At 37.1% G+C, this 25458-nt stretch overlaps 1 protein-coding gene across 2 annotated transcripts in view; it reads left to right on the top strand.

Annotated features, from left to right (window-relative positions):
- Positions 1–23600, top strand: part of LOC115923050 (transgelin-3-like) — a 29772-nt gene extending 6172 nt beyond the window's left edge. For both annotated transcript variants that reach the window (XM_030983170.1, XM_030983164.1), the window contains exons 2-5: positions 16186–16325; positions 17810–17888; positions 20907–21011; positions 21626–23600. In XM_030983170.1, the coding sequence (XP_030839030.1) occupies positions 16186–16325; positions 17810–17888; positions 20907–21011; positions 21626–21832 (531 nt within the window). In that variant the 3' untranslated portion in view covers positions 21833–23600. The remainder of the gene's footprint in view (positions 1–16185; positions 16326–17809; positions 17889–20906; positions 21012–21625) is intronic.
- The last annotated feature ends 1858 nt before the right edge of the window (positions 23601–25458 follow it).

The following is a 25458-nucleotide window of genomic DNA, read 5'->3' as shown; positions in this document are numbered from 1 at the left end:
GCTGGTACTGGTAAGAGCGACAGTAAGGAGCAATCGGATCTTTACGAGTCTAGAAATTTCTCCAGACATCTTTGAAACTTTCCCTGCTGTGTGTTTTGTTGATTTGTCCATCTTGTGCTTAGCAAGAGATGGGATCTCATTCTATTCAGCACAAACCATTTAGAGATCTTTCATCTTCCTCATTAAAGACACAAAAATCTAATTAATAATAATCATTCATTCAATGATCCTGAGGCTGAAGATGAAACAAAGTGAAAATCAGCTTTGAAAACGATAGTCATTTTGAATGAAATGCTTTGACCGAGTCAATTTTTTAAAGAATGCCATGATGATGTTTGTGAAATTTACCCTACATGCATGTACAAAAGTAGAATGACTTGGTGACCAAAAATTAAGGAGATTAACAAAAACTATTACTGTAGGAATGTGATTTTCATTCTATGATTTCTCATATTCTTCACAAATCTATTTAATTCAAGTATTACCAAACGGACAGCAACATTTTAGACTAAAAATTGGTGCCACTAGACATTTTATTTGTCAAAGAATTCTGGAGGTGTCGTGATCTCAAAATTTGATGTTGGATTGAAATTATGGTCAAGCTTCATGTTGGCCCTGTGTTCAGATACAGAGCTAAATCAAATTCACCAACATTTAACAGCCTTCTTTTAAATTCTTCCATTAAAAGATACATCTTTTTAATTTATATTTCAATAGAAATGACAGCGACTGTGTGAAATGATAACACAAAAATTGTCCATCAATGAAATGCAAACCTTTCGAGCCAGATAAGGTAGTGGTGAAAAGAGAAGATTTTTTTCTTCAATTATCTAAACAAACAAATGACATAAAGCAAACTTTGCATTGGTGAGGAAATGGTGAGGTCATATTTGTGTTAGGGTGTGATGTGTGTGGAGGGTGAGAGGGAGTGAGAGAAGGTGACAGAGAGAAGGGGAGAGAGGGAGAGACAGAGAAGGGGAGCGAGGGAGAGACAGAGTTTGTGTTAGGGTGTGATGTATGTGGAGGGCGAGAGGGAGTGAGAGAAGGTGACAGAGAGAAGGGGAGAGAGGGAGAGACAGAGAGAGAAGGGTGGGAGGGAGAGAGAGAGAGAGAAGGGGAGAGAGGGAAAGACAGAGAGAGGGGGTGAGAGGGAGAGATATGAGATCGAGAGGAGGGCAATAAATAGAGGGATATGGGTGGGAAATAGATGGAGAGAAAGCAATACAGATAGTGAGATAGAATGTGAGACAGGGATAATAGAAGAGGGATTGGGAGGGAGAGAGGGAAGAATGGGACAGAGGGAAAATAACAAGGCAGGGACAGAGAGGAAAAAGAAAAGGGAGAAGGGACATTTCCAAGTTAACAAATTAATATGGGGAAGGGGGTGTGTAGAGAGAGAGAGTGTGTTGAGTGTATTGGTCGATAGAAATGTTGAAGGAACAAGTAGGTGTCCCAAAAAATTGATTCCCCAAAGTCCTGAATCACTTATAATTGTGTCAGAGGAAACTGAAATGTTTGCAGTACAAGATAAACCAAGCTATGCATTGTACTTGAAGTATTATTTTCTGAGTCAACCTCATAGAAAGAATGTAATCAATCATATCTGATGTACTTATGAATTTTGCATTGTTCTGTAAGTCGATATTACTTGATAATGTCAAAGATGAATATATCGCAAATATTGTACTCTTAAAGCAACAGTTTACAGCCTAACTATACATTAACCCACAGGCCTTTATACATGTACTACTACATTGTACTTTATACCATTATCGGATTACATAGGAAAAGTAACTGACCATAATTCTTTTTTAATTTTTCTACATAGAAGTACTCTTTAAATGCTTATTAAATAAATTATTTCCTGTATAACTATACAAAATGGCTTTTTGATTGGACAAGTTTAGTTTCGCTCTCACTCTCAGCAGTTGAATAACAAGTTAATGATAATTTATTTTAGACTGCACAATATGTTCAATTAAACAAAATTGTGATCATAAATGACTGGTTTCACAAATTCTGTATGTGACCTATTTAGGCCTGTAGGTTTTGAAATGTACAGGCAGTATAGGCTTTTATGAAATTGTTGTTATGCATACTTGGCAAATGATGAATGATAAACTTGAAAAGGAGGAGGGTAGAGGTGATTGTGTGTATCGTTTCTTAAACCATTTGGAGGATTGGCTCTAAGAAATGCCATGTGTTTATCTATTAACTAATTTTGCATTTCAAACCAAAATTCTTACCATATTCTTTCCTCACTTTTCCTCCAAGAATGAGCTCACAGATGTTGAGCATTCTTGCCAGTGACCTTTCAGCCTTTTAAGACTTTAACGACCCAGAGGTCAGGGGTCGGAATTGATGATATTCCCAAGATGAAATGAGTAAAGTATGGTTGGTATAGTACTGTAGTCTAGACTTATTCCAACCTTGCTAAACTTTCTAGAGCAATTCATGTCCTGTAATACTAAACCCATATTTACAATGTGTAACCTTAGATAGTTAGGTCATCATTGTTTATCAAGTTCAGAGATTTGCAAGAATAAATAGTACATTTGATTTCAGTTGAGAATATTAAAAACATGAAATTGAAAAAATAATGTAAACAATATAAATTTATTCTGAACACTGAACTCCAACCAAAGCATTTATTATACATGTAAATATCTGACTGAACAAAAAAGTAATCGGTGCAAGACTACATGTACAATTATACATTGTACTGCATGATGATTTCAATTTGTGTAACCTGTGAAATTAGATTATCATATGTTTTTATGTTTTTATTGTTTTTGTTTGTTTGTTTGTTTGCTTTTTGTTAAAAGGAGGCCTAGAAGCCTTAGCTTCATTTGGAATTTGTTCACTTTGGAAATGCATGTGTTCTTTAAACTCTATGATATAATTCCTGTGATTATCATAAAGAAAGGAAAAGACTTTTTTCTTCTCTAGTTTGCCAAATCTGTTTCTGTTTATAAATTATGTAAACTTATGTGACATGTACATGTATATAGCATAATATCACCGCTATAAAATGTTTCTAATGCACCACTTCTTTGTGATAAATGTCATCCTCTTGAAAGTAGGGATCTTTCCAAATTAGATTCTATTGCTTTTACATGTTTTCAAAGTGCCTATGGTAATCTAAATTCCCCCTTAATATATTACTGCTCAACCTCAAACCGTGGACATCAAATTTTCCTGATTGATTTTCCATGAGTTGCATGTTATGAAGCCAACCCATAATGTAAGAAACATCTTCATCTTGTCACAATTTCAAATGCCGTTTGCCTCATTTAAAGACTGTCAATACTACTGGGCCAGCAGGGATTAGACCACACAGCAAGGTCACTGACAGGTGGCTATCTCATTAACTCAGCTCTCAACTAACATAAGAAAAAGAGGATCATGGGGGACCAAAAGGCACCGATTGGGGAAGTTTTCTATATATAGAGGGAGCAAGTAGCTACAAGTAGGACAGTGGGGCTTTAATCAGGCGCGTAGCCAGGGGGGGGCGGTGGGGGCGGTCGCCCCCCCCAAAACGCCGGCCAAAAAAAAAAGAGAGAGAAAGAGAAGAAAAAAAAGAAAGAGGACGTAGGAAGAAAAAGGGAAAAGGAGTCGAGAACGGTACAATGAATCGTCAAAGCTTCCGCGCTTCGCGCGGGAAGGGGGAAATTAAGAAATATGAGTCGGGAAAGGTACAACGAATCGTCTTCTTTCTCTAATAATTTAATGAAACGTCAAAGCTTCGCGCGAGAGGGGGAGGGGAACAGAATTCAGACAAGGATTAAGAGTCGAGAAAGGTACAACGAATCGTCTTCTTTCTCTAATAATTTAATGAAACGTCAAAGCTTCGCGTGAGAGAGGGGAGGGACTGAATACAGATAAGGATTAAGAGTCGAGAGAGGTACAACGAATCGTCTTCTTTCTCTAATAATTTAATGAAACGTCAAAGCTTCGCGCGAGAGATGGGAGGGACTGAATACAGATAAGGATTAAGAGTCGAGAGAGGTACAACGAATCGTCTTCTTTCTCTATTATTTAATGAAACGTCAAAGCTTCGCGCGAGAGATGGGAGGGACTGAATACAGATAAGGATTAAGAGTCGAGAGAGGTACAACGAATCGTCTTCTTTCTCTAATAATTTAATGAAACGTCAAAGCTTCGCGCGAAAGATGGGAGGGACTGAATTCAGACAAGGATCATGAGTCGAGAAAGGTACAACGAATCGTCTTCTTTCAAAGCTTCCGCGCTTCGCGCGGGAGGGGGGAAACTCCCCCCTCCCTGCACCCACCCCCCTAGGGAGCGCGCTTCGCGCGCTCTTTAAGTGATTCGCACGCTTCGCGTGCTCACTACCGCCCCCCCTAAAATGAAATCCTGGCTACGCGCTTGGCTTTAATACTGTCTTACAGCTATAATGCTGTACAGATTATGTGGTAGTAACATTCTAATTATAATATAAATCTACATGTATGGTATTTCCTTGTAAACATGTATGCCGTAGACTCCATTACAGTACAGTATGACATTAAATACATTTTTTACTTCCATGTATACATATATCTTTTCAGAACACCCAGTACACCCCTGTATGAGACATGTAATGAGTGCATGAATTAGAAGAAAAATCAAAGCAAGGCAAAAGTTTATTTGAAGACTTCTAGAGTTTTTATAATTATGTTGGCCAACATCCCTTTACTAATATTTTGGGAGGATAGCTCCATTTTCAAAGAAGAAATAACTCAATAATATAATGTACAGTACAGACTGCAGTTATGCATTACCAGGGTCAAGTATTTGCAGACAAGTCTATTGTACCCTTTTCTATTTATTTCATAATTTGTTACTAAAAACGATTATTAATATCATGATATAAATGAAGCAGTGCCCCCTTTAAGCCTCAAAATTTAATATACGGTGCTAAAAGATGAGGGGAAAGGCCACTCTAGATATATGCCTTAATCACCTTCACTGATGGATTTGTCAGGCATGGGCTTGCAAGGCAATAAGAGTCATACCCCTGTCACACCGACAACAGACCGAACAAACAGTTACATTACCCTAAATGGCAAAAAGTCAAGTCGGTTAGGCAGTGTGACTGAGATCTTGATATTAACATTGCAGATATCCAAGTTAGAATCAGTGTACAGAACACACACATGACAGAGCCACCTGTTTTGGAGACATTGAAGTATTTTTTTTCCTCCTGTTCAGCTTTAAAAGGAAAACATGGTGTCTGAAATATATATTATGTTTAAAACCATAAGGGTATTAATTATAGTTAATACAGTTAATTACTTTAATGACTTTCAATTAAGTCCATTTAGTTTTTACTCTGGTATCCATACAATATGTAAAGTAACCTTCAAAACTACATTATTTATCCCCCCCCCCCCCCCCGATTCTTAATTCTGTTTATACTACATGTATGTACACTGTATAAATTATATAGAAAAAAGCTCAATGACACTTCTCTCATAGTACTTAATTTTTACAAATTGTTGGATTTCATGTTGGCCCTATGTACTGTACATGGTTTAATTGAAGGGATTTGTAGTATAAGTGAGGACACGAATGGCAAGAACTGGCAAATGATCATCTCTGTGTATATTTAACTTATATTGTTCTTGTGTTTTTCTTGTTACAAGCTTGTGAATATGAGTAAGAACCACAAAGTCTCTTTAAGAAAAGCTCAGGAAGTCTGATGTTGTGTTTGGATCTATTCAAGCTAAATACCTTCTCTGCATCCTTGTATTTGTCTTGCAAATAGAGCCCCGCCAAGCCATGTTTACATAAAACTTAGCAAGGTTGTGAAAACCTCTAAGTTTTAAACAACAGTACACTGACAGCTACATGTACATGTGTGATGTCTAAAAGAGGGTTCACACGGGATCAAAACAATGAGTATTCAAAGAGTTAAAGGACAAGCCGGCAAACAAGGCATTTTAACTACAATCTGATTCAACCTCAAAGTTAATTGCATCCTGGCTTCACAGAATTCAAGTGAAGACCCCCTGCTTCTCAGAACTATCTTGTTAGCCATAAGATTGCTTGAATTTGAAGTTTATAACTCTGAATAGACTTAAAGTTTCATAACCACAAGTGCATTCGCTCTACACATGGTCCGTAACCTCAAGATTACCTCAACGTTTAAAACCATGACCTAAACTTTAAGTTTATGGTTTGCCATGTGAACCCAACTCCTGTCTAGATAATACAATGTACATACTCAAGGTTTATTCAAGCTGATAGAAGGAGCTTCAATATGTCCTTAAAACTTGATACCAGTTACAGTTCCATTTACAACTTTTTGTATGTATTGTTTGCAACTTTGCCATGTATCAGCCTTCAAGAAAATGAATTGCAAATTGTAGGATTAATCCTCTTGTGCTCATGGTTCAATAATTTGCACTGGGCTACTTTAGACCAGGATCCTGTTTAGACTACCGTTACTTGAAATGGATGATCAATTCTCGATGTACCGGTATGCAGATCGATTGTTAAAATTGTGGGCTATGTCGGTTTATAATGAATTTGTAGTTTATCTCCGGCTCTCCGCTCCGTTCAGTAAACATGATTCCTCATTATTGATGCTTTAACTACTTTAACTACCGGTAATGATATATTTGTACATCATTAGTTTATTACGTTGCTATGGTCTTGCCATTTACGATACTAATTTACATAAGGATGATAAGTGTGGTGTTATCTTTACATTTAGGCTTTCATACTGTATTACATTGAAAAAGAGAAGAAGAATGTAAAGATTATATGCTATGCTCATCAAAGTACAGATGAATAAAACTTAAAGAAAGAGGAAATAATTGTGATTGAGTCTACGAAGCAAATTCTAGTGTGTCTAACTTCTTGCAAAACTCCACTTGTCAAAAGTAGCGTCGTAAATCATACCCAAACTATGCAATCAGACCATCTTTAATGAGCATGTATTTAATTTTTATGGTTTCACTTTCACGCTCAACGACAACACAATATAAGGTCTAGTTAAAGTAACATTAATACAGTTGAGAATGAACTGAAAGTAAATTGGAGTTTACATGTACATGGTGAAGTTAATAATTCTGAATGATGAGGAATGCTGCATTTTCATACAAAATTTGTATTAAGAATTCCTATTGAGTTATATTGGTACGTAATACAACCAATTTTTGTGTGTACATAGAACAACAAAAGGATAGAAACAGAGACTAATTTAACTATAAAAAGCCGGAAAAGCCTTTAAGAAACTATAGGATGAAAGCTCGTAAAAAAAACACATACATGTACATGATGTACACGTAAGCGAATTGGCGTACTAAGATATTAACTACATACATTATGTGCCTTGGCCCTGCAGGTTTTTTCAATCTCTTATACACCAAATTAAAAAAGAAGGGATTCTCATAAGCAAGTTAAACTATTTGTAAAAATTTTCATGTACTGTACAGTGTACATTGTACATCTTAGAAAATTTACCTGTAATTTTTTTAAACCAAGTTTCGTAGTCTGTTCTAAGTATGGGATGAGTAAAACCTTTGCAAATTTTGGAAAACGAAATAGTACATATAGTACGTACATTAGGCCAGTGTTTTTCATTTATATACCAATTTTTGTTCCACTCTTTGAAATAGATATTGAAATGACCTCTGTCTGGAAGCAGTGATTTATGTCCAAACCAATTTATTCAGCTATAGAGACCTGCAGAGCATGAGACCATAACCTGAAAAGCCAGCCTGGGCAAATTTGCTCAATGAAATTCCAAGTTTTCTTCTTTTTTATGTACCTAGCCTTGACCAATAGCCATAGGTATGGATGGCACAAATATGACCTTTACCCTCTAGATATAAGAGATGTTTGTTCACTTTCTAGCTCAAACTCATATTTCTTATCACAACCCTTTTTGAGAGACAATTTTTGATATCATCTGCTGAGAGCAAGAAATGCAAATAGGCTCATAGCTCATACAAACTCAAACATGTATACCGTTGAAGGTAAAGACCAGTATTGGAAACGCCCAAATTTCAAAAAATGAAATGGAAGCTCTTATTTCCAATCATGTGAAAGAATATGTTTTGACTAATACGTGATCATACAAATTTTGCCGGGAAACAGCCTACTAATTGATATATTTGGTAAATTAGTTTATCTACATGGTCTATGAGAAATAAACGCACATGTGCGTATAGTCCCATATACATCTTTCTGTGTACAGTGCTTGTAACTTTACGAAGACTGGGCCAAATTTCTTATCATTTTGATGATTCCAGAACCTTGCAGTACACACCAATACTTATAGTTATATGCTAGATGATCAACCTTTTCTGATCGATTCCACAACATTTCTTTCACAATGTAATCGCATGATCATAACTGGTCTTTACCTTTAACAACAATATTATTCACACCCTTACCAAGTTTTGTAAAGTACAGTACAGGTTATATGAAAAGTTGATATGTCCCAATTTATGTTTTTTTGAGAGTGTGACATACAGTATGAAAGCTTACACATTCATCAAGTAAAGCCCTAATTCAACCAGTCCACCTTTTATTCTTGAGTAACGAAAAAATAAACCATAAAATATCAAATTTACAAGGGGAATATGATTAATTCAATTGTTAGCTGTATGTACTTTTGTATGGAGTTATCACCCCTAATTTTATGAGCAGGCAGTATAGGTCTACAATACATGTGGTGTGAAGTGAAAGTGTTTTGGTAATTTTCTTGTTTTTTAGTTTTTATGTTGTTGTTGTTGTTGTGTTTTAGCTTATTGGCGATTAGTCAGTAAGTTCACTATTGTCGCCAAAATACTTTACGTCATGTATTATATCTCTCATTTTGGTATTATGACAATTATATGGTGGCATGGAAACATAAAAATGTTTATCATTTTGCAACTTACAGGTTGTTTACTTGAAACTTCATGATTACTTGTTAATTAGGAAAGAAATGTAATCATTATGATAGACTCATGTTGCTTTGTTTTGCCATATTTTGTTTGGTGAATTTTGTATTCATGATGGTATTGTTTTATGTGGATGGGGCTACAAAATATAGACGGCAATCAGGCTCTGAAAGAGTCCTTGAACTACCTGTTTTGCCAGCTAGTGCTTATCATCTCTTCTTATTAAAAGATAAATGCAAACATGAGCTTGAAAGTGGGATCCTTTTACAGAAAAAGTATTCCGTAAACTTGATGTGACAGTCTTGCGTCAGTGGAGTGGTTTGTAAATCCTGGAACGCAGTCCTCCCAATGGATGAGAAAATATGTGGTGTATCTTGTAAGACAATCTTCTTTTCTTTTTTTCTTTACTCTCTTCTCCTGGTGTGCCCTAGCTCTTTATGAAATAAGAACCTACTGCTTGATGTGACCTCATTCTCACTGGAAAATTAGAACACTCTTATTAGCAGGTCAAGAATTGATCCCAGACTCCAGAGGGACATTTTGTTTGGTTTAACATGGAATGCCTAGGCACTCTCAGCCTGCATGATATAAGCTTGCATGACTTGCAGACTAGCGGTTGACACATTGTCTATGGGGTAATTTCTTCTTAGTGAATTTGTAAAAATAAAGGTCCAATTTGATGCTCTAAGTCCGGCTTAGACTGCTCTCATTTCACAAGTGTGAATAGGTCTTTGCAGTTTTGTCTTTATACTGGCATGACATCACTGTTTGGTCCAGCTTAGACTGCTCTCATTTCCTAAGTGAGAATGAGGTCTGTACAGTTTCATATCCAAGCTCGCATGACATTGCTCAGGCTTAGACCGCACTAATTTCACTAGTGATAATGGGGTTAATAATCTGTTAGGTGAGTCATGACAGAATTAGACCATGGATTGTTGACGTTACAGAGGCAGGTCTAGTTCATTGTTGAGTGAAGTGTTCGATTGACCAAGCCCTAGCCTATAGCAGCATTCCAGACTGCCATTCATACCCAAATGAACTATTACCTACATTTATGACTATACATACCTGTACTCTATCAGTATGGAAAGAATGTTGAATCTTTTATATATATGGTCTATAATCCTAGTTCTAACCACCTGCCCTTTTGGCCTAATTGTGGTTGTCTGGAAGGAATTAAAGGCAATATACATACCTGTACTTTTTGTAAGAGAAACTTTCACTTTCAAGATATCTGGACACGAACAGAGGATCCTTAGTATTAGTTCAACTGTGAATTCGTTGGAGAACATAATTATAACCTATGTACTGGCAAAACAGTGGAATCCGAGAAAAATCAATCATTTTTGCTTGCAGTGTATGAATGAAGCTTGTGTCTGCAACAAACAACCCCAAAAGGTATAGCAAGGGTCACTATGATTCCACAATATATATGTCATCTACATTGTAATACTTTACAAGCCCATTTGTAAGCAGCATGAGAGCATATAATACCCAGAAAGCAAAACAGGTTATATGAGACATGGAATGTTGTAAAACTAGGTTGTTTGGTATCAACATGTTCAGGGGACCTCCCTGCACAATTTCTAGGTGGACTACCTTATGAATATGCTGTACCTACTTGCATTTCAATTCTTAAAGGTAAAGACCAGTTTTGGAAACGCCCTCCTCTCAAAATATGAAATGGAATCTCTTATTACCAATCATTTGAAAGAATATGTTTTGACCAGTATGTGATGATACAAATTTTGCTGAGAAACCGCCTACTAATTGATATATTTGATAAATTATTATATCTATTTGGACCTGATAGATATCGCGTATGTGTCGCACACGTGTTGCGTAGTCCCGTATACATATTTCTGTGTACAGTGCTTGTAACTTTACCAAGACTGGGCCAAATTTCTTATCATTTTGATGATTCCAGAACCTTGTAGTACACACCAATACTTGTATATGCTAGATGACCAACCATTTCTGATCGATTCCACAACATTTCTTTAACAATGCGATCGCATGACCATAACTGGTCTTTATCTTTAAAACAATTGTGATAAGATTGTAAAAAAGGATTTATGTTATCATTCCTAATACATTCTCAATGTATTAGTTGACATTTGTTAATATGTGATTCAGTGTAAAGTTATGATGTGTTTACAAGAGTATATGAATTTACAAAACGATCTGTTACCTCTCTCGATCAGTATTGAATACCCAAGAAAAGAATATTAATCCATGCGCCATTACCCAGTATTATTACCACAAACTAGGACCTGGGGGGCGTTTCACAAAATTGTCATCAGTGACAAATTACAGTTTTTGTTATAAGCTACTGAAATCCTTGCTTCTGATTGGTTATCAGCAGATTTGTCACTGATTTGTGTCATTTGTCATTGAAAAAGGGCTTTGTGAAACGGGTCCCTGATTGGTGTTGGTTCATCAATCAGTCGAATGCAATTTCATTTTTCCATCTGTTCAAGCCTCCTTCAGACCAGCCACTTTCCTCTGTATAAGCTTTATGGAATTTGTATAGCTAATAGTGCTTTACAGTATGTGATTAATATTTTTTGTGGTCTGAACATGTTCCTTCCGTGAGAAATGATTTGCAAAACACAAATTAAACATTTGCTTAATGAGTGTGCATAAAGGTCTGTTGACCTATCAATCCATTCATAGTGCCAGTGGTTGCATGCTTGTCTGACATGTGAAAATCACATTGATCGCCTTAAAGGCTAGTTCACATTGATAAATTAGGACTTTAGAAATAAATGCTCGATGTAACAGGCCCGTAACTAGAATTTTACTGGGGTGCAGACATTACATTAAGTGGACCTTATTGAGGGAGTGAAGCAGGGAAAAAATTAATATATATTTTTGGGGGGCTACTTTTCAACCTTGCCTGCATGAAAATAACATTCTAAAATTTGTTTTGCATCGAACTCTATGCAAATTTAAGGGGGCTCTTTTCTGATTTCCGGGGCTATTTTGCCCTGAGCACCTGTGTATTTGTTTCCCTGGAGTGAAGCAACTCAGCATGGGCAGGGGGGGGGGGGGGGGGGGGAGGTGGGGGGTTCTCAATTTTCTATGTGAAAATCAGGTTTTTGGTTACAGGGGCATCAGAGCATATTTCAAGGAGGGGGGCACCAACAAAATGGTCTCTTTGGAGGAAAAGGGGGCAACTACACATGTACACATGGTAACACATAATATGTTTAACCACACAAAGCGGAAAAATTCAACTTTAAGATATCATTTTATATACTGGTACATAAAATGATATACCCCTACATTCTAATTAAGGCATTGTCATGGATCATCTTCTAAATTGTATTGTTTCTCTCTTTAATAATAATGATAATATTAGATATTTATATATTGCACATATCCACCCTGCGAGGTATCTGCTTCTGCATCATACTTTCTACTTGTTTGCATTGTTCTGAATATCTATTTGTGAGCAAGTTGGCAATTGTGTGAAAGACCTTGTTAGCGCTTCTCCTATGTTTCTTTCTGCATAAGAAAAAGTCTTAAATTTTCTTTTTTTTTCTTCAATCTTACAAGATTACATCTTATGTTTATTTTTACTCCAGATAGGCCCATATTTTAATATATCCCCTCTATCAGCAACCAAAGAAATGGAAATTCTAGCCCATACCAGGCGCGGATCCAGGATTTCTTAGGGGGGGGCAAATTTGATTAGTGTGCTGAAATTTGAAAATCGTGCCGGCCAATATTTCGCTCAGTGTGTGTGTGTGTGGGGGGGGGGGGGGGGTAGTGAGCACTTACACATTTTTTTCCCAGGGGGTGGGGGGACTGGGCTTCCCACTCCCCCCCCCCCCCCCTGAACCCGCCACTGCCCATACATAGTTGCAAATTTGTGTTGGATCACTAACAACCTAAAAAACTTAATAGCTTTTTCATCCTTTATCAGATTTTCAGATCATTGGAAGAAGTCAGGTGTGAATATGACAGTTACTTAAGGCCATGTTATTATCATTATTGTAATACAGTACATTAACATATACCTGTTTTATAAAGTTTTGACTGTATCTTTATTTCTACAAACCAGTCTGCAAATGTGAAGACTTACACCACCACACCCAGCCAGCCACTCCATCCTTCAGTACTCAATGCACTAGAATGCAGCCACATAAGGCGCGTTTTCATCATCTGGAGATTGCCAAATAGCCCGCTATTTCTGATTTTGGAAACATTCCCGAAGTTACAAATCGCGTGTTCATCAGCTCAAGATTTGACCTCGAAACTTGAAACTCGACCTTAAGAAATTAGGATCAAGATATTTTGCCCCGCGTTCGCGCATAGTGCGAGTCTTCGGTTTGGTGAAGACGCACCGGACAAATAGCTGGATATTTTGCAAACTATCCCAAGATTTCTTGGGATGACAATCCCGACCAAATGTCCCACTAATTGCAACTTCGGGCTGATGAAGACGCAAATTAGCTGGATAGTTTGTGATTGGGATAGTTCAAATATCAGGATATTTGGCAATCTCGAGCTAGTGAGGACAGGCCTATAAACAACCTTTGGCATACTGCTATACTTCCTTGTGGCTACTATGTCAAGTAGCCAGTGCTCATGTTTAGGATGTTGCCATGGTTTCAACGATCAGGTCATCCGTGTTCAAGGAAGTGGGTGTGACATGACAGAAACAAAGAGAATGGTCTAGCTGTCTAAGATTGATAACCAGGATAAATAGGTTATATTGCAAGAAGGATCCGGACATGAGCATTATGGTGTATCCTATCATTTTATTACTATTGCACACTTTATGTTTTGAACTAAAAGGTACCGGTACTTAAGTTTGTTTAGTCTATCCTGTCGATCATGTTTGCACTAAATAAATCAAATTTTGTCTTCAATATCAGTAGTTGAATCATGCATAAAAATATACATGTATATATCAAAATGATTTGTTCAGATTACCATAATCATTAGGCAATAGGCAGTTGAATAAAAACTTAATAAAAACATTTGCTTTGTTATTCTAAAATAGTACTGTATATTTTAAGAAATTGTATATCCAAGGCAGCAATTGTGCTTGAATCTTACTCTTTATTGCGCCCACTTTGAAATACATGTAGGCATATGCACTACTGTTGAATGAGTTCAGTATACTATTTGAGGCTACTGGCAGCATTTTGATGAATGCATGCATTTCCCATCCAATCAAAAAATGAAATCAAAATCCCTTTGTAGAGAAAATTGCCTCAGGAAAGCGAGTTAAATTGCCCAATATTCAAGCACTTCCATAAAATAGAACAATTCTCGGGATGCCTTAAGGCAATTTTCCCCCTGTTATAGTACCCATCCTTTTCTTTTGATCTGGGCCTCTTTAGTCAAAAGGATTTTTTGTTGTACATGCAATTGTAAGAATTGTATCATGCCTATTTGGTGGGTGTGTTCCTATATATTCCAAGCTATATCTGATATTATGTTGCGTCTCTGTTGTTCCCAACACAAAGAGACAGGCTTCCAAGTCAATCATTGTAACTACCGGTATTTGTTCCTGTGTTCAGGCATTGCCTACTACTACAGAGTGATGTTGTTGCAAAGTTGATACACAAATGATATAACAACTCCATGTAATCTCAGATTATAGACTTTCTTTTCCAACTTCTAGTGGACATCAAAGTGGCTATATATCAAAGACCACATGATTTAGATATTAAAGGTAAAGACCAGTTTTGGAAACGCCCCCCTCTCAAAAAATGAAATGGAAGCTCTTATTACCAATCATGTGAAAGAATATGTTTCGACTAATACGTGATCATACTAATTTTGCCGAGAAAGTGAGAAACCGCCTACAAATTGGTATATTTGATAAATTATTATATCTATTTGAACCTGATAGATATAACGCACGTGTCGTACACGTGTCGTGTTGTCCCATATACATCTTTCTGTGTACAATGCTTGTAACTTTACCAAGACTGGGCCTAATTTCTTATCATTTTGATGATTACAGAACCATCTAGTACACACCAATAGTTATATGCTAGATGATCAACTTTTTCTGATCGATTCCACAACGTTTCTTTCACAATGCAATCGCATGACCATAACTGATCTTTACCTTTAAAATGGTATCTTATTTTCATTTTGTTCATTTCATGTCTCATTGGCCACCAATTACAAGCGTAATGGATGGTAGCCACGTAGTGTTTTTCATGGAAGTACTTACTGATATGTATCTAGAGGAACCAGTCCAGGGCAGTATTGTATATGTCACCACATTGCTTTGAGAAAAAAAGTTGTCTTAGGCCATTACAAAAAAAATACATTAATTTTGTTTTTTAACTATTTTTTTTTAATTAAAGAAGAAAAAAAATTAAAGAAAAAAACATGAAAAACACTGCTAAAATAAATCTATTTCTGATTTTTTTTTTGGGGGGGGGCCATCTTAAATATTAGCCCGACTGTCAGGGGAAATGTACCGAGCTGCAATTTTGAGGGGCCATTTTGAAAGAAAACAAAAAAAGGGGCCTCCTTCCTATTTTTCAAAGAGGCAGGACACTAAACATGTTTTTTTTTTTGTTTTTTTTTTGGGGGGGGCCTTATTTCTCTTGAACAGTCGGTATATACAAGTGTGAGGGCAGTACAGCAATAATTTGGCAACAATTGCTGTAGGGATTATTTTCCACACTAAAACAGAATTCCTTTATTCAACCAAACCATGTTGCAGAAGGAAGTGTGGAATAAACTCTATACCCATGGACCTACTACGAATCCTAACCCCCAAACTTGTAGAGGTGTCGTGGATGAGTGGATATGTCACCGGACTGTGGATCACAAAGTCCGCGGTTCAAGTCCCACTGCGGCACTAATGTCCTCTGGCAAGACATTGATCTACATTTGCCACTCTCGATCCACCCGGTGTTAAATGGGTACGGGGTAGGATGCGAATGCTAATGTGCTTAGATTAGCAAATGTGCGCTTGTAAAAATGACGCCTGGCTATATGGAATACCCCCCAGGGAGTGGAGAATGTGCATACATTGTGTGCGGGTAAGCCTGAATCCGATGACCGGTGTAATAATATAATTGCAGGGCCCTCAGGGAGAACAGTATGAATACTGATGAGGCTATACCTGAGGAAAACAAGACATATTATAACTCTGTATCTTTGACTAAATTTTACAGGAGAAAACGCCACAGGAGCAAGTGTTGCATCACTGACGCGACTATAGATGTACATGGTAATATTTTATCAACTTATGTACAAAACTTACGTTTTTGGTTATCACTTTTGTTTTTTTATTTCTGCACAGAAAGCTGCAAAGTATCCTACGGATATAGAGATAGAAGCAAGGAAATGGGTAGAGGAGGTCTTGCGCGAACCCTTGCAGGACCAGGAGGTCGGCTCTCATCACTTTGCAGAGTCACTCAAGTCTGGTGTAGTGTTGTGCAAGTGAGTATGAACAGGGAAACTTAAAGGGAAGGTTGAGTTCTGGGAAGAGGTGAAAAATAATTTGTGAGCGTTATCATTGTTATAATGCAATTGTGGAAGAACATCAGATAAAGAATGTTCCCTGACAAGTATGGCTCTTCAAATGCCTTCATATTCTAAATATGGCATGTAACATCGTAAAAAAATGGACAGATTTTTAGGTCACGTGTTCGTGTAGTCCCATATACATGTACTACATCCTTCTGTGTACAGTGCTTGTTACTTTACCAATACTTGACCAAATTTCTTATCACTTTGATGATTCCAGAACCTTCCAATACACAAGAATACTTATGTGCTAGATGATCAACCTTTTCTGATCGAGTCCACAGCGTTTCTTTCACAATGCAATCGCATGACCAGAACTCAACTTTATCTTTAAGCAAGGGCAGATCCAGAATTTCGTAAAAGCTGGGGCATAATATTCAAAAACAGTTTCTTGAGAATGTGATGTATTAATGCTTATGTCTAAAAGTCTAAAAGTATGTATCAAAAGCCCTAATTCAACCAATCCACATTTCATTCTTGAGTTACAAAAAAAACAAAAAAACATGAAAGTATTTACCAACATAACGTGATAGATTGGGGGTAGAAATAGGTTGCCCATATTTTCAATCCCTTAGTCAAGTGGGCTCAAGTTTATTGTGCAAGTAACGGTAGTTGTTTTCAAAAAAAATTACCAGTCGGTATAAAAAAAAATGTTAGTCAGTCTGGTGCAAAACTAAGAAGTTACAATTGTTTTTCTAAGTATCCTTATGAAGTGCACTACCAGTTCCCTGAGTAAAACTTATTTTTGTTATATGGAAATTGACAAATAAGGAAAATACTTCTCCGCGAAATCAAGTATTTGAGGAAGACTTTACAACGGGATGACTACTATACAGTTTCCACGTCAGGATGTGAGGATGATAGGCTAGAAATTACATTCCTGATGAAAGATAATTAATCTGTTTGCTTTCTTCCTTCTCTCATTTTTGTAATCTCTGCTCCTTCCCTCTATTTCTCTCCCTCTTGTTTTCTTTCTTCCCCCCTCTCCTCTTCCATTTCACTTTCCTTTCTCCCCCTGTCTATTCCTGCCCCCTATTCTCTCTCTCTCTCTCTCTCTCTCTCTCTCTCTCTCTCTGTCTCTCCCCTCTCTCCCTCTCTCTCTCCCCTGTCTATTCCTGCTCCTTCCCTCTATTTCTCTCCCTCTCTTTTTCTTTCTTCCCCCTCTCCTCTTCCATTTCACTTCCCTTTCTCCTCCTGTCTATTCATGCCCCCCCCCTTCTCTCCCTTTCTCTCTCTCTCTCTCTCTCTCTCTCCCCCCCCCCTCTCTCTCTCTCTCTCTCTCTCTCTCTCTCCTCTCCTCTCCTCTCTTCTCTCCTCTCCTCTCTCTCTCTCCCCCTCTCCCCCTCTCTCTCTCTCTCCCCCTCTCTCTCTGTATTTTTTTTCTCCCTTTGTTACAGATTGATCAACACTCTCAGTGAACATTGTCAGATGCCTAAAATCAAGAAGATCAACGAAACAAAAATGGCATTCAAACAGGTACTGGACCTCTTTTTTTCATAAGACATATTATCAATAACAATACCGGTAATTAAAAAAATCTACTGGTACTGAAATCATGAAATGCGATTGGCAGAGAGCTCATTTCTTATAGAAAAATGACATTTTTTTTTTCATAGACTAATTTTGTTAAAGGTAAAGACCAGTATTAGAAACGCCCCAATTTCAAAAAATGAAATGGAAGCTCTTATTACCAATCACGTGAAAGAATATGTTTTGAATAATACATGATGATAAAAATGTTGACGGGAAACCGCCTACTAATTGATATATTTGGTAAATTAGTGTATCTCTTGCCTGTTGAGAGATCCAAATGCATGTGTCGCGCATGTGTGTGTAGTCCCATATACATCTTTCTGTGTACAGTGATTCTAACTTTATGAAGACTTGGCCAAATTTCTTATCGTTTTGATGATTCCAGAACCTTGCAGTACATCTATGCTAGATGATCAACCTTTTCTGATCGATTTCACAATGTTTCTTTCACGATGCAATCGCATGACCATAACTGGTGTTTAGCTTTAAACAGGCCCCTGATGTATTTTCCTCACTGGAAATGTAATTGAAAAGAAGTTTCAGTATTTTGTCTGTTCTAAAAGGGGCTAGGAGTCAAAGTAAGCCTAATGTTGCTTTTGTAAGAAGATTATCACGAGAGCAAACATGGAGTGAAGTGTGTTGTTATACCTTTTGCAAATTTACCTTTTGTTTACATCAGTCAGTAAACTGTGCTGTAGAGTAAGACGATTTGCAGCAGATTGGCTGTGCTGAGCCAGTCTAGCATGACGTTTCACTCATCGTTTGTGTTGTGTTCATACAGAGTTATTTGTGTTCAACCAAGTTATTTGTGTTCACATAGAGCTGTTTGTGTTCACACAGAGTTATTTGTGTTCACACAGTGTTGTTTGTGTTCACACAGAGTTGTGTGTGATCACACAGAGTTGTGTGTGATCACACAGAGTTGTGTGTGTTCACACAGAGCTGTTTGTGTTCACACAGAGTTGTTTGTGTTCACACAGAGTTATTTGTGTTTACACAGAGCTGTTTGAGTTCACACAGAGTTATTTGTGTCCACACAGATTTATTTGTGTTCACACAGAGTTGTTTGTGTTCACACAGAGTTGTTTGTGTTCACACAGAGTTGTTTGTGTTCACACAGAGCTGTTTGTGTTCACACAGAGCTGTTTGAGTTCACACAGAGTTGTTTGTGTCCACACAGATTTATTTGTGTCCACACAGATTTGTTTGTGTTCACACAGAGTTGTGTGTGTTCACACAGAGTTGTGTGTGTTCACACAGAGTTGTTTGTGTTAACACAGAGTTATTTGTGCCTGCCAGCCTTTTATATCTAGAGTGGACATTGACATACACAGTGAAACCTCGGGAGGTTGTGGCACATTTGGGCTAGATATAAATGGGATGTATGACGTACACTTTGTATTTCTGAGCAGTTTGAGTTAAAATCACAAAAGAGGTTTAGATTTAACTCAAGGTGTAACCATGGTATAGACCACTCCTTCAAATAAAATATGTGTAAATAAGCGTGCAGAAGCCTATATATTGTTCATTTATTGGACATAAGGGCATGCATGTATAGAGGTTTAAACCTTTGGTTAAAGGCCAAGTCCACTCCAAAATAAATTGCTTTTAAAGCTAAAGACCAGTTATGGTCATGCGATTGCATTGTGAAAGAAACGTTGTGGAATTGATCAGAAAAGGTTGATCATCTAGCATAGGTTCTGGAATCACCAAAATGATAAGAAATTTGGCCCAGTCTTCATAAAGTTACAAGCACTGTACACAGAAAGATGTATATTGGACTACGCACACGTGAGCGACATGTGCGTTTTTATCTCTCACATCCCAATAGATAAACTTATTTACCAAATATATCAATTAGTAGGCGGTTTCCCGGCAAAATTTTTATCATCATGTATTATTCAAAACATATTCTTTCACATGATTGGTAATAAGAGCTTCCATTTCATTTTTTGAAATTGGGGCGTTTCCAAAACTTGTCTTTACCTCTAATAGATGCCCAGAAACAAGAGAAACAAAAGCCAAAAAAAATGATTAAAATCGGATTAATAATAAGGAAGTTATGAATTTTTGAAAAAGTATGGAACAATGGAAATCACTAATCAAATTGCCAATTTGGTTATCAGTTTGTGACGTCATTGCCTCACTATTTATCACTTGCTTTACATATTTTTATCCCATTAATTGCCCTTTTTATCCCCAAAAACTTCATTTTGCCGAGGTTGTAGGATTTGTATCATATTGCATGCATGACATTTTACAAAACCTTTTATGAACCTTGAAAAATTGATACTAATTTTTTAATATTGAATATTCATAATCATTTATTTTTATATAAATAGTTTATCAAAATTCACATTTTTCATGATTTAAATGAAAAAAAATTACTCTAGATTAGTGTGTCCACACAAAAACATATTACTATCAATATAACTTGGATGCTGGTGCGAGGAAATAAGATTCTTAGTGGTAAAATTGCAAATTTATATTATCAATATAAAGAAAACAATTAGTAGAGAGTTAGGCAATGATGTCACAGACTCATGAGTTGCCTATTTGTCTTGTGACTTTCAAAGTTTTTCATGTCATTAAAAATTCATTACTTTTTTTCTTCCAATTTTGCTCAAACTTTTTTTCATTGGTTTGTCTGATATATTTGGAGCGGCCTTTCCCTTTAAGAATTAAGATTAACCAGTTTTCTTGAATTTGGTCCTATATATATCAACTTTAATGACTGCTATATCCATGGGCGTAGATCTGTAATTGATACGTATTGTTCAGGGGGGATGATCTATTCATTCATCCCCCCTGAACAATAGGTATTATGTAAGGATTGACGCCCATGGCTATATCATTCTAGCTTGGGTAACATGTTTTCCGACAGCCTTCATGAAGGCAAAAAGGAAAATTGCAGAGAAGAAGTGATTTATTTCATGACTCATTTCTTCTTTTATTCTACAGATGGAGAATATTAGTAATTTCCTAACGTTTGCAGGCGATTTTGGTGTACCAAAGGAATCTCTCTTCCAGACGGTGGATCTCTATGAGGAACGAGATGTGGGGATGGTATGTATTCAGCTGAAAATCAATATCCTTGGCTGGGGTAGATCAAGAGATCTGTAAATGGGGGGGGGGGGGAATTGTAAATATTACCCTTAACAAGAAGTGTAAAGGTACCGGTATTCCATTTTGGATGTGCCACTGTACTTTTTTTTGTTTTTTTGAAAAGAAAATATTAAAAATGTTATCACAATTTTCGAGTGCTTTGGAGGTCGGTAATCTTAAAGGGGGGGGGGTGCAAAAATATAATTGGAGTAGGTACATTTCCGTGTTTGTGTGTACTGGGAGTATACTGGTGTGACACCCCCCCCCCCTCCCCCCCCCCCTGATATTTACTCTTGGTCCAGACAAAAAATAGGGCATTGTAGCACAATCCAAATAATTTTGTTTTTATCTCCTTCAGAAAATTATTCTTGCTCATACTATTATATTTGAGAAAAAATTAACTATATTAAAAAATGTAGCAATATCAACCCTGCCCATATGAAGGGGGAAAAGGTGATTTTCCTGTTGAAAACGTTTGTCTCTAAAAAAAAAAAAAAAAATCATGTTTTTTCTATTGTAGTTATTTTATTTTATTTTTTTTTGTTTTTGTTTTTGTTGTGTGTTTGTGTTATCAGGTTGTGATGTGTCTCCTTCGGCTGGGTGGCGTAGCTACAAAGAAGGGCTATCCCATCAAGTGGGGTATCGCCGTCGCGGACCCCAACAAGCGTACATTCACCGAAGAGCAACTGGCTGCAGGCAACAACATCATCGGCCTTCAGGCTGGCTCGAACAAGGGCGCATCCCAAAAAGGATTAAGCTTTGGAACACAAAGAAAAATGTGAAACTCCCCAGATAAATATGCACGCATACATGTACACCTTGGCACGCCGGTGTTACCCGTGAGAAATATATAATGTCTGCTGACAGCTAAAAGGGCATTTAATCAGTGCTAATGTATGAGGCCCGAATTCACGAAAGTGGTTTATCTTAGCCCATAGTGTATATCTCCATTTTAATTAAAGCAGACTAGTACATGCATGTCCTTGTGTCCAGTGAACAGGCAATATACAGTCAAACCTGCTTTAGTGACCACCTGTCTACAAAGGCCACATTTGTTGTTTCCCTTAAAAATGGTTTCTCATTGAATCATGTACTAAAGGAACCTGTCTACAAAGACCACCTGTCTACAAAGGCCACTTTTTGTGTTTCCCTTGGGTGGTCGCTATAGACAGGTTTGACTGTATATGCTTCTTTACCTGCTTCTGTATGTATCCTCACTGTATGTTTCTTTACACAACAGTAGCTCAGTTCAGGTGGGGGTATTTCAGTTCAAGGGGAGGGGTTTTTAACCATAGTAAAGCCATTGGGTTAAATTTGAACCTTGTTTTGTGAATTCAACCCTATGACTTATGTCCTTCTGGCTCTCAGCAGACATCATGTACTAGTTTGAGCTAGAAACATAAAGCCGGATCTTAATTTTGGCCCATCAAAAAATGTTGGTTAAACTGAATATTCTCTGGTGCTACATAAAAGTGAGCAGTTCTTCCATATCATCATTAAGTTTATTTGTTCTTTGCAACTAGCATCATGTTTCTACAAATTAGTGATTAACTTGAGCGCAAATCACAATCAAATACAGCTTTCATATCGTCAGCCACATCAGCCAACTTCCAACAAGTAAAGGGTACAAGAAAACCTTCATTCTGACTTGCTTCTGATAAGAGGGCTGTTATTGGTTATTAATGGCATCCAATGAAATTGCATTTATCTGTCTAAAAGGCTTGTTCTCCAAATGCTATTGTGACTGTAATATTGAGAGTATATTGAAGATGAAATTAAATAAGATGACTTGATACACGGGAAGCTGGTAATCATGGAGTTTTGAAATTAGTGTCAAGTCTGACAGACATGAGCGCTATACAAGAACCCACCATTATTATTATTATTATTATGAAAAAATGACTGGCATGTGTGGCCCAATATGTATCATACATCTCCTTATTTAGTAAGTTTTATAGAAAGAAATTGTACTTGTTTTTCATAGAATAAATGAACTTCTTTTATGTGCCATTACATTCGAAATCTTTCTACCATAAAATCTTCTTCTGACATTTCCAAGGCATACACATTCCCACAATATTGGCACCATTCCTTCCTTTTCTGTACAAAATGTGAGATTTCAAGCCAATTGTACAGTTGTAAATAAACGTGAGGACTTACTTGAAGCAGACAATGGCTGTGTAGTTTGTTTTTCATAATTTCCACCTTAAATATGATAAGCTATGGCACACAGGTTGCTATGACGATGCATGCTGACTTGTTTATTGAAACATTATACGTGTAGTATAGATTTTAATAGTATAGTGTGGATTTTGTTTTCTCATTCTTACACGACTCAGTTTTTATACATATTTGTATTTGTAGTTTTGTACGTCATTTCTGTGTGGTCTGCGTATTTTGTCATTATGAGGTATTTTGATGTTTACCTTTTTCTTATTAAAATGAAGATCTTTCTTCCAAAGCTAAATGCATATTACAAACTCGTAGTTTCACTGCAGTTGATTTTTCAAAGACATTTTAGAGGCTGTTGGAGAAAAAATATAGGGCGAAAATAAGTTTTAAATTGATATGTGCAGTATTACTCATACATAAAAATCTATGTAATTGTATCTTGACAAAAGTGACAAAAGTCAACCAATCTTTGAAAGAGTTCTAAAATGTTTAACATTTTGGAATGAGAATTTTGTGGAGTAAATACAGAATGTTTTGTCTTCCTTCCATTTGTGTATTTGTTTGCGATAGATATATATTTATGCTGATTTATTTGTATTTAGATGCTATTTAGTAAAGTTGGTGAATAAAACATAGGCATGGATTTGTCAAAAGTACAGAAATCAGTCTGTGTCAGTGAAGTTATATGTCATCTCTCTCTCTCTCTCTCTCTCTCTCTCTCTTTATCTCTCTCTCTCTCTCTCTCTTTATCTCTCTCTCTCTCTCTCTCTCTCTAACTCTCTCTCTCTCTCTGTCTATCTCTCACCTCTCTCTTTCTCTCTCTCTCTCCATCTATATCTCTCTCTTTCTCCATATGTCTCTGTATATCTCTCTCTTTCTCCATGTCTCTTTCTCTATCAGTCTCTCTCTCTATCAGTCTCTCTCCATCTCTCTCTCCATCTCTCTCTCCATCTCTCTCTCTCTCTCTCTCTCTCTCTCTCTCTCTCTCTTTTGTATTTGTCATACATTAAGTTAAGGTGAATATGAAATTGGTTCAAGGTACTGTCTAACTTATTTGAGGCTAATGATATTACCTCCGTTATTTTGGAAATCTTGTTAAATCAGGGCTTCAAAAAATAGAATACAAAGAGATGGAACTAGCCAAATTACCTTGTAATTACATAAGTAGAGTTTGTTATGACCCATGCACCAAGGTGTTCTTTTCAGGGGGAGTAAAGACTATTCGTGGATTCTCTTGTCATTTTTATTTTGGTTCAAGAACATACTGAAAGAGAGAGAGAGAGAGCAAAGAAACGGACAAGGAGCAAGGGGAGAGAGAGAGAGAGAGAGAGAAAGAAAGAGCGAGAGTAGGGGGTATGGAGAATAGCAAGATTACAGAAATCAGTCTGTGTCAGTGTAGCTGTAGGAAGAAAACAGAAGAGAGATAGAGAGAGAGCTGGCACTGACAGACCAAAATGTAATGAAAAATTAAAGAAAAAAAACACCAATGAAACAAATAGAGATACCAAATCATCAACGTTTTCATGTTTTTAAATGCGCGCAGTGTAAGAAATGGAGCGCCAGGGGGGGGGGGGGGGGGATCTCCAAAAAAAGGTAAAATCAAAGTTTAAAAATGTAAAATACACCTTTTTTTCCCCATGTGACAGTGGCCATAGAATCTCCCCCCCCCCCCCCCCCCCCCCCCTCCCTCCGCTGACATAAACGCCCCGCAGTCATGAAGCATTCTGCCAAGTTGGAGAGCAAGGACGTGTTTATTTACAGACGAGCCGTGAAGAGAGCGGTCTGGCGCCCTCTTTGACATTAAACCATACAACATTTTTCTCCAATTATCTTTTTTGTAAATAGATTTATCGATGGTTTACTTTTTCTTCGATATTATTTTCAGGTTATGGGATGGTGATGGGAAAATGAATAATGTTTGATAACATTTTCCAACAGTATATCGAATATATCATTAGTAACTGTATGCTCCCTCGGGTATAATGCAGGCAGCAGGCTAATGTAAACAAATATTTAACAACTGGGGTGCCGCAAGAGAATTTTAGCATTACAACAAATGTTGTTATTACTTTAGAATAACGTCAATTCCGTCAAAACCAAATATTAGAAATTGCTAGAGTACACAGTGGTGGATCCAGGAATTTCTTACCGGGGAGGGCACAAAACTGCATGGGGCGAAATATATGAAAAACGATGGAGCGAAGCGACAGAGCGAGGCGCCAGCGGCGAGGCAGCG

The sequence above is a fragment of the Strongylocentrotus purpuratus genome, unplaced genomic scaffold (assembly GCF_000002235.5).
Source record: "Strongylocentrotus purpuratus isolate Spur 01 unplaced genomic scaffold, Spur_5.0 spur5_contig_828, whole genome shotgun sequence".
NCBI classification, from domain to species: Eukaryota; Metazoa; Echinodermata; class Echinoidea; order Camarodonta; family Strongylocentrotidae; genus Strongylocentrotus; species Strongylocentrotus purpuratus.
Note: the sequence above shows the minus strand (reverse complement) of the source record. Positions and strands in the feature narration are given on the sequence as shown.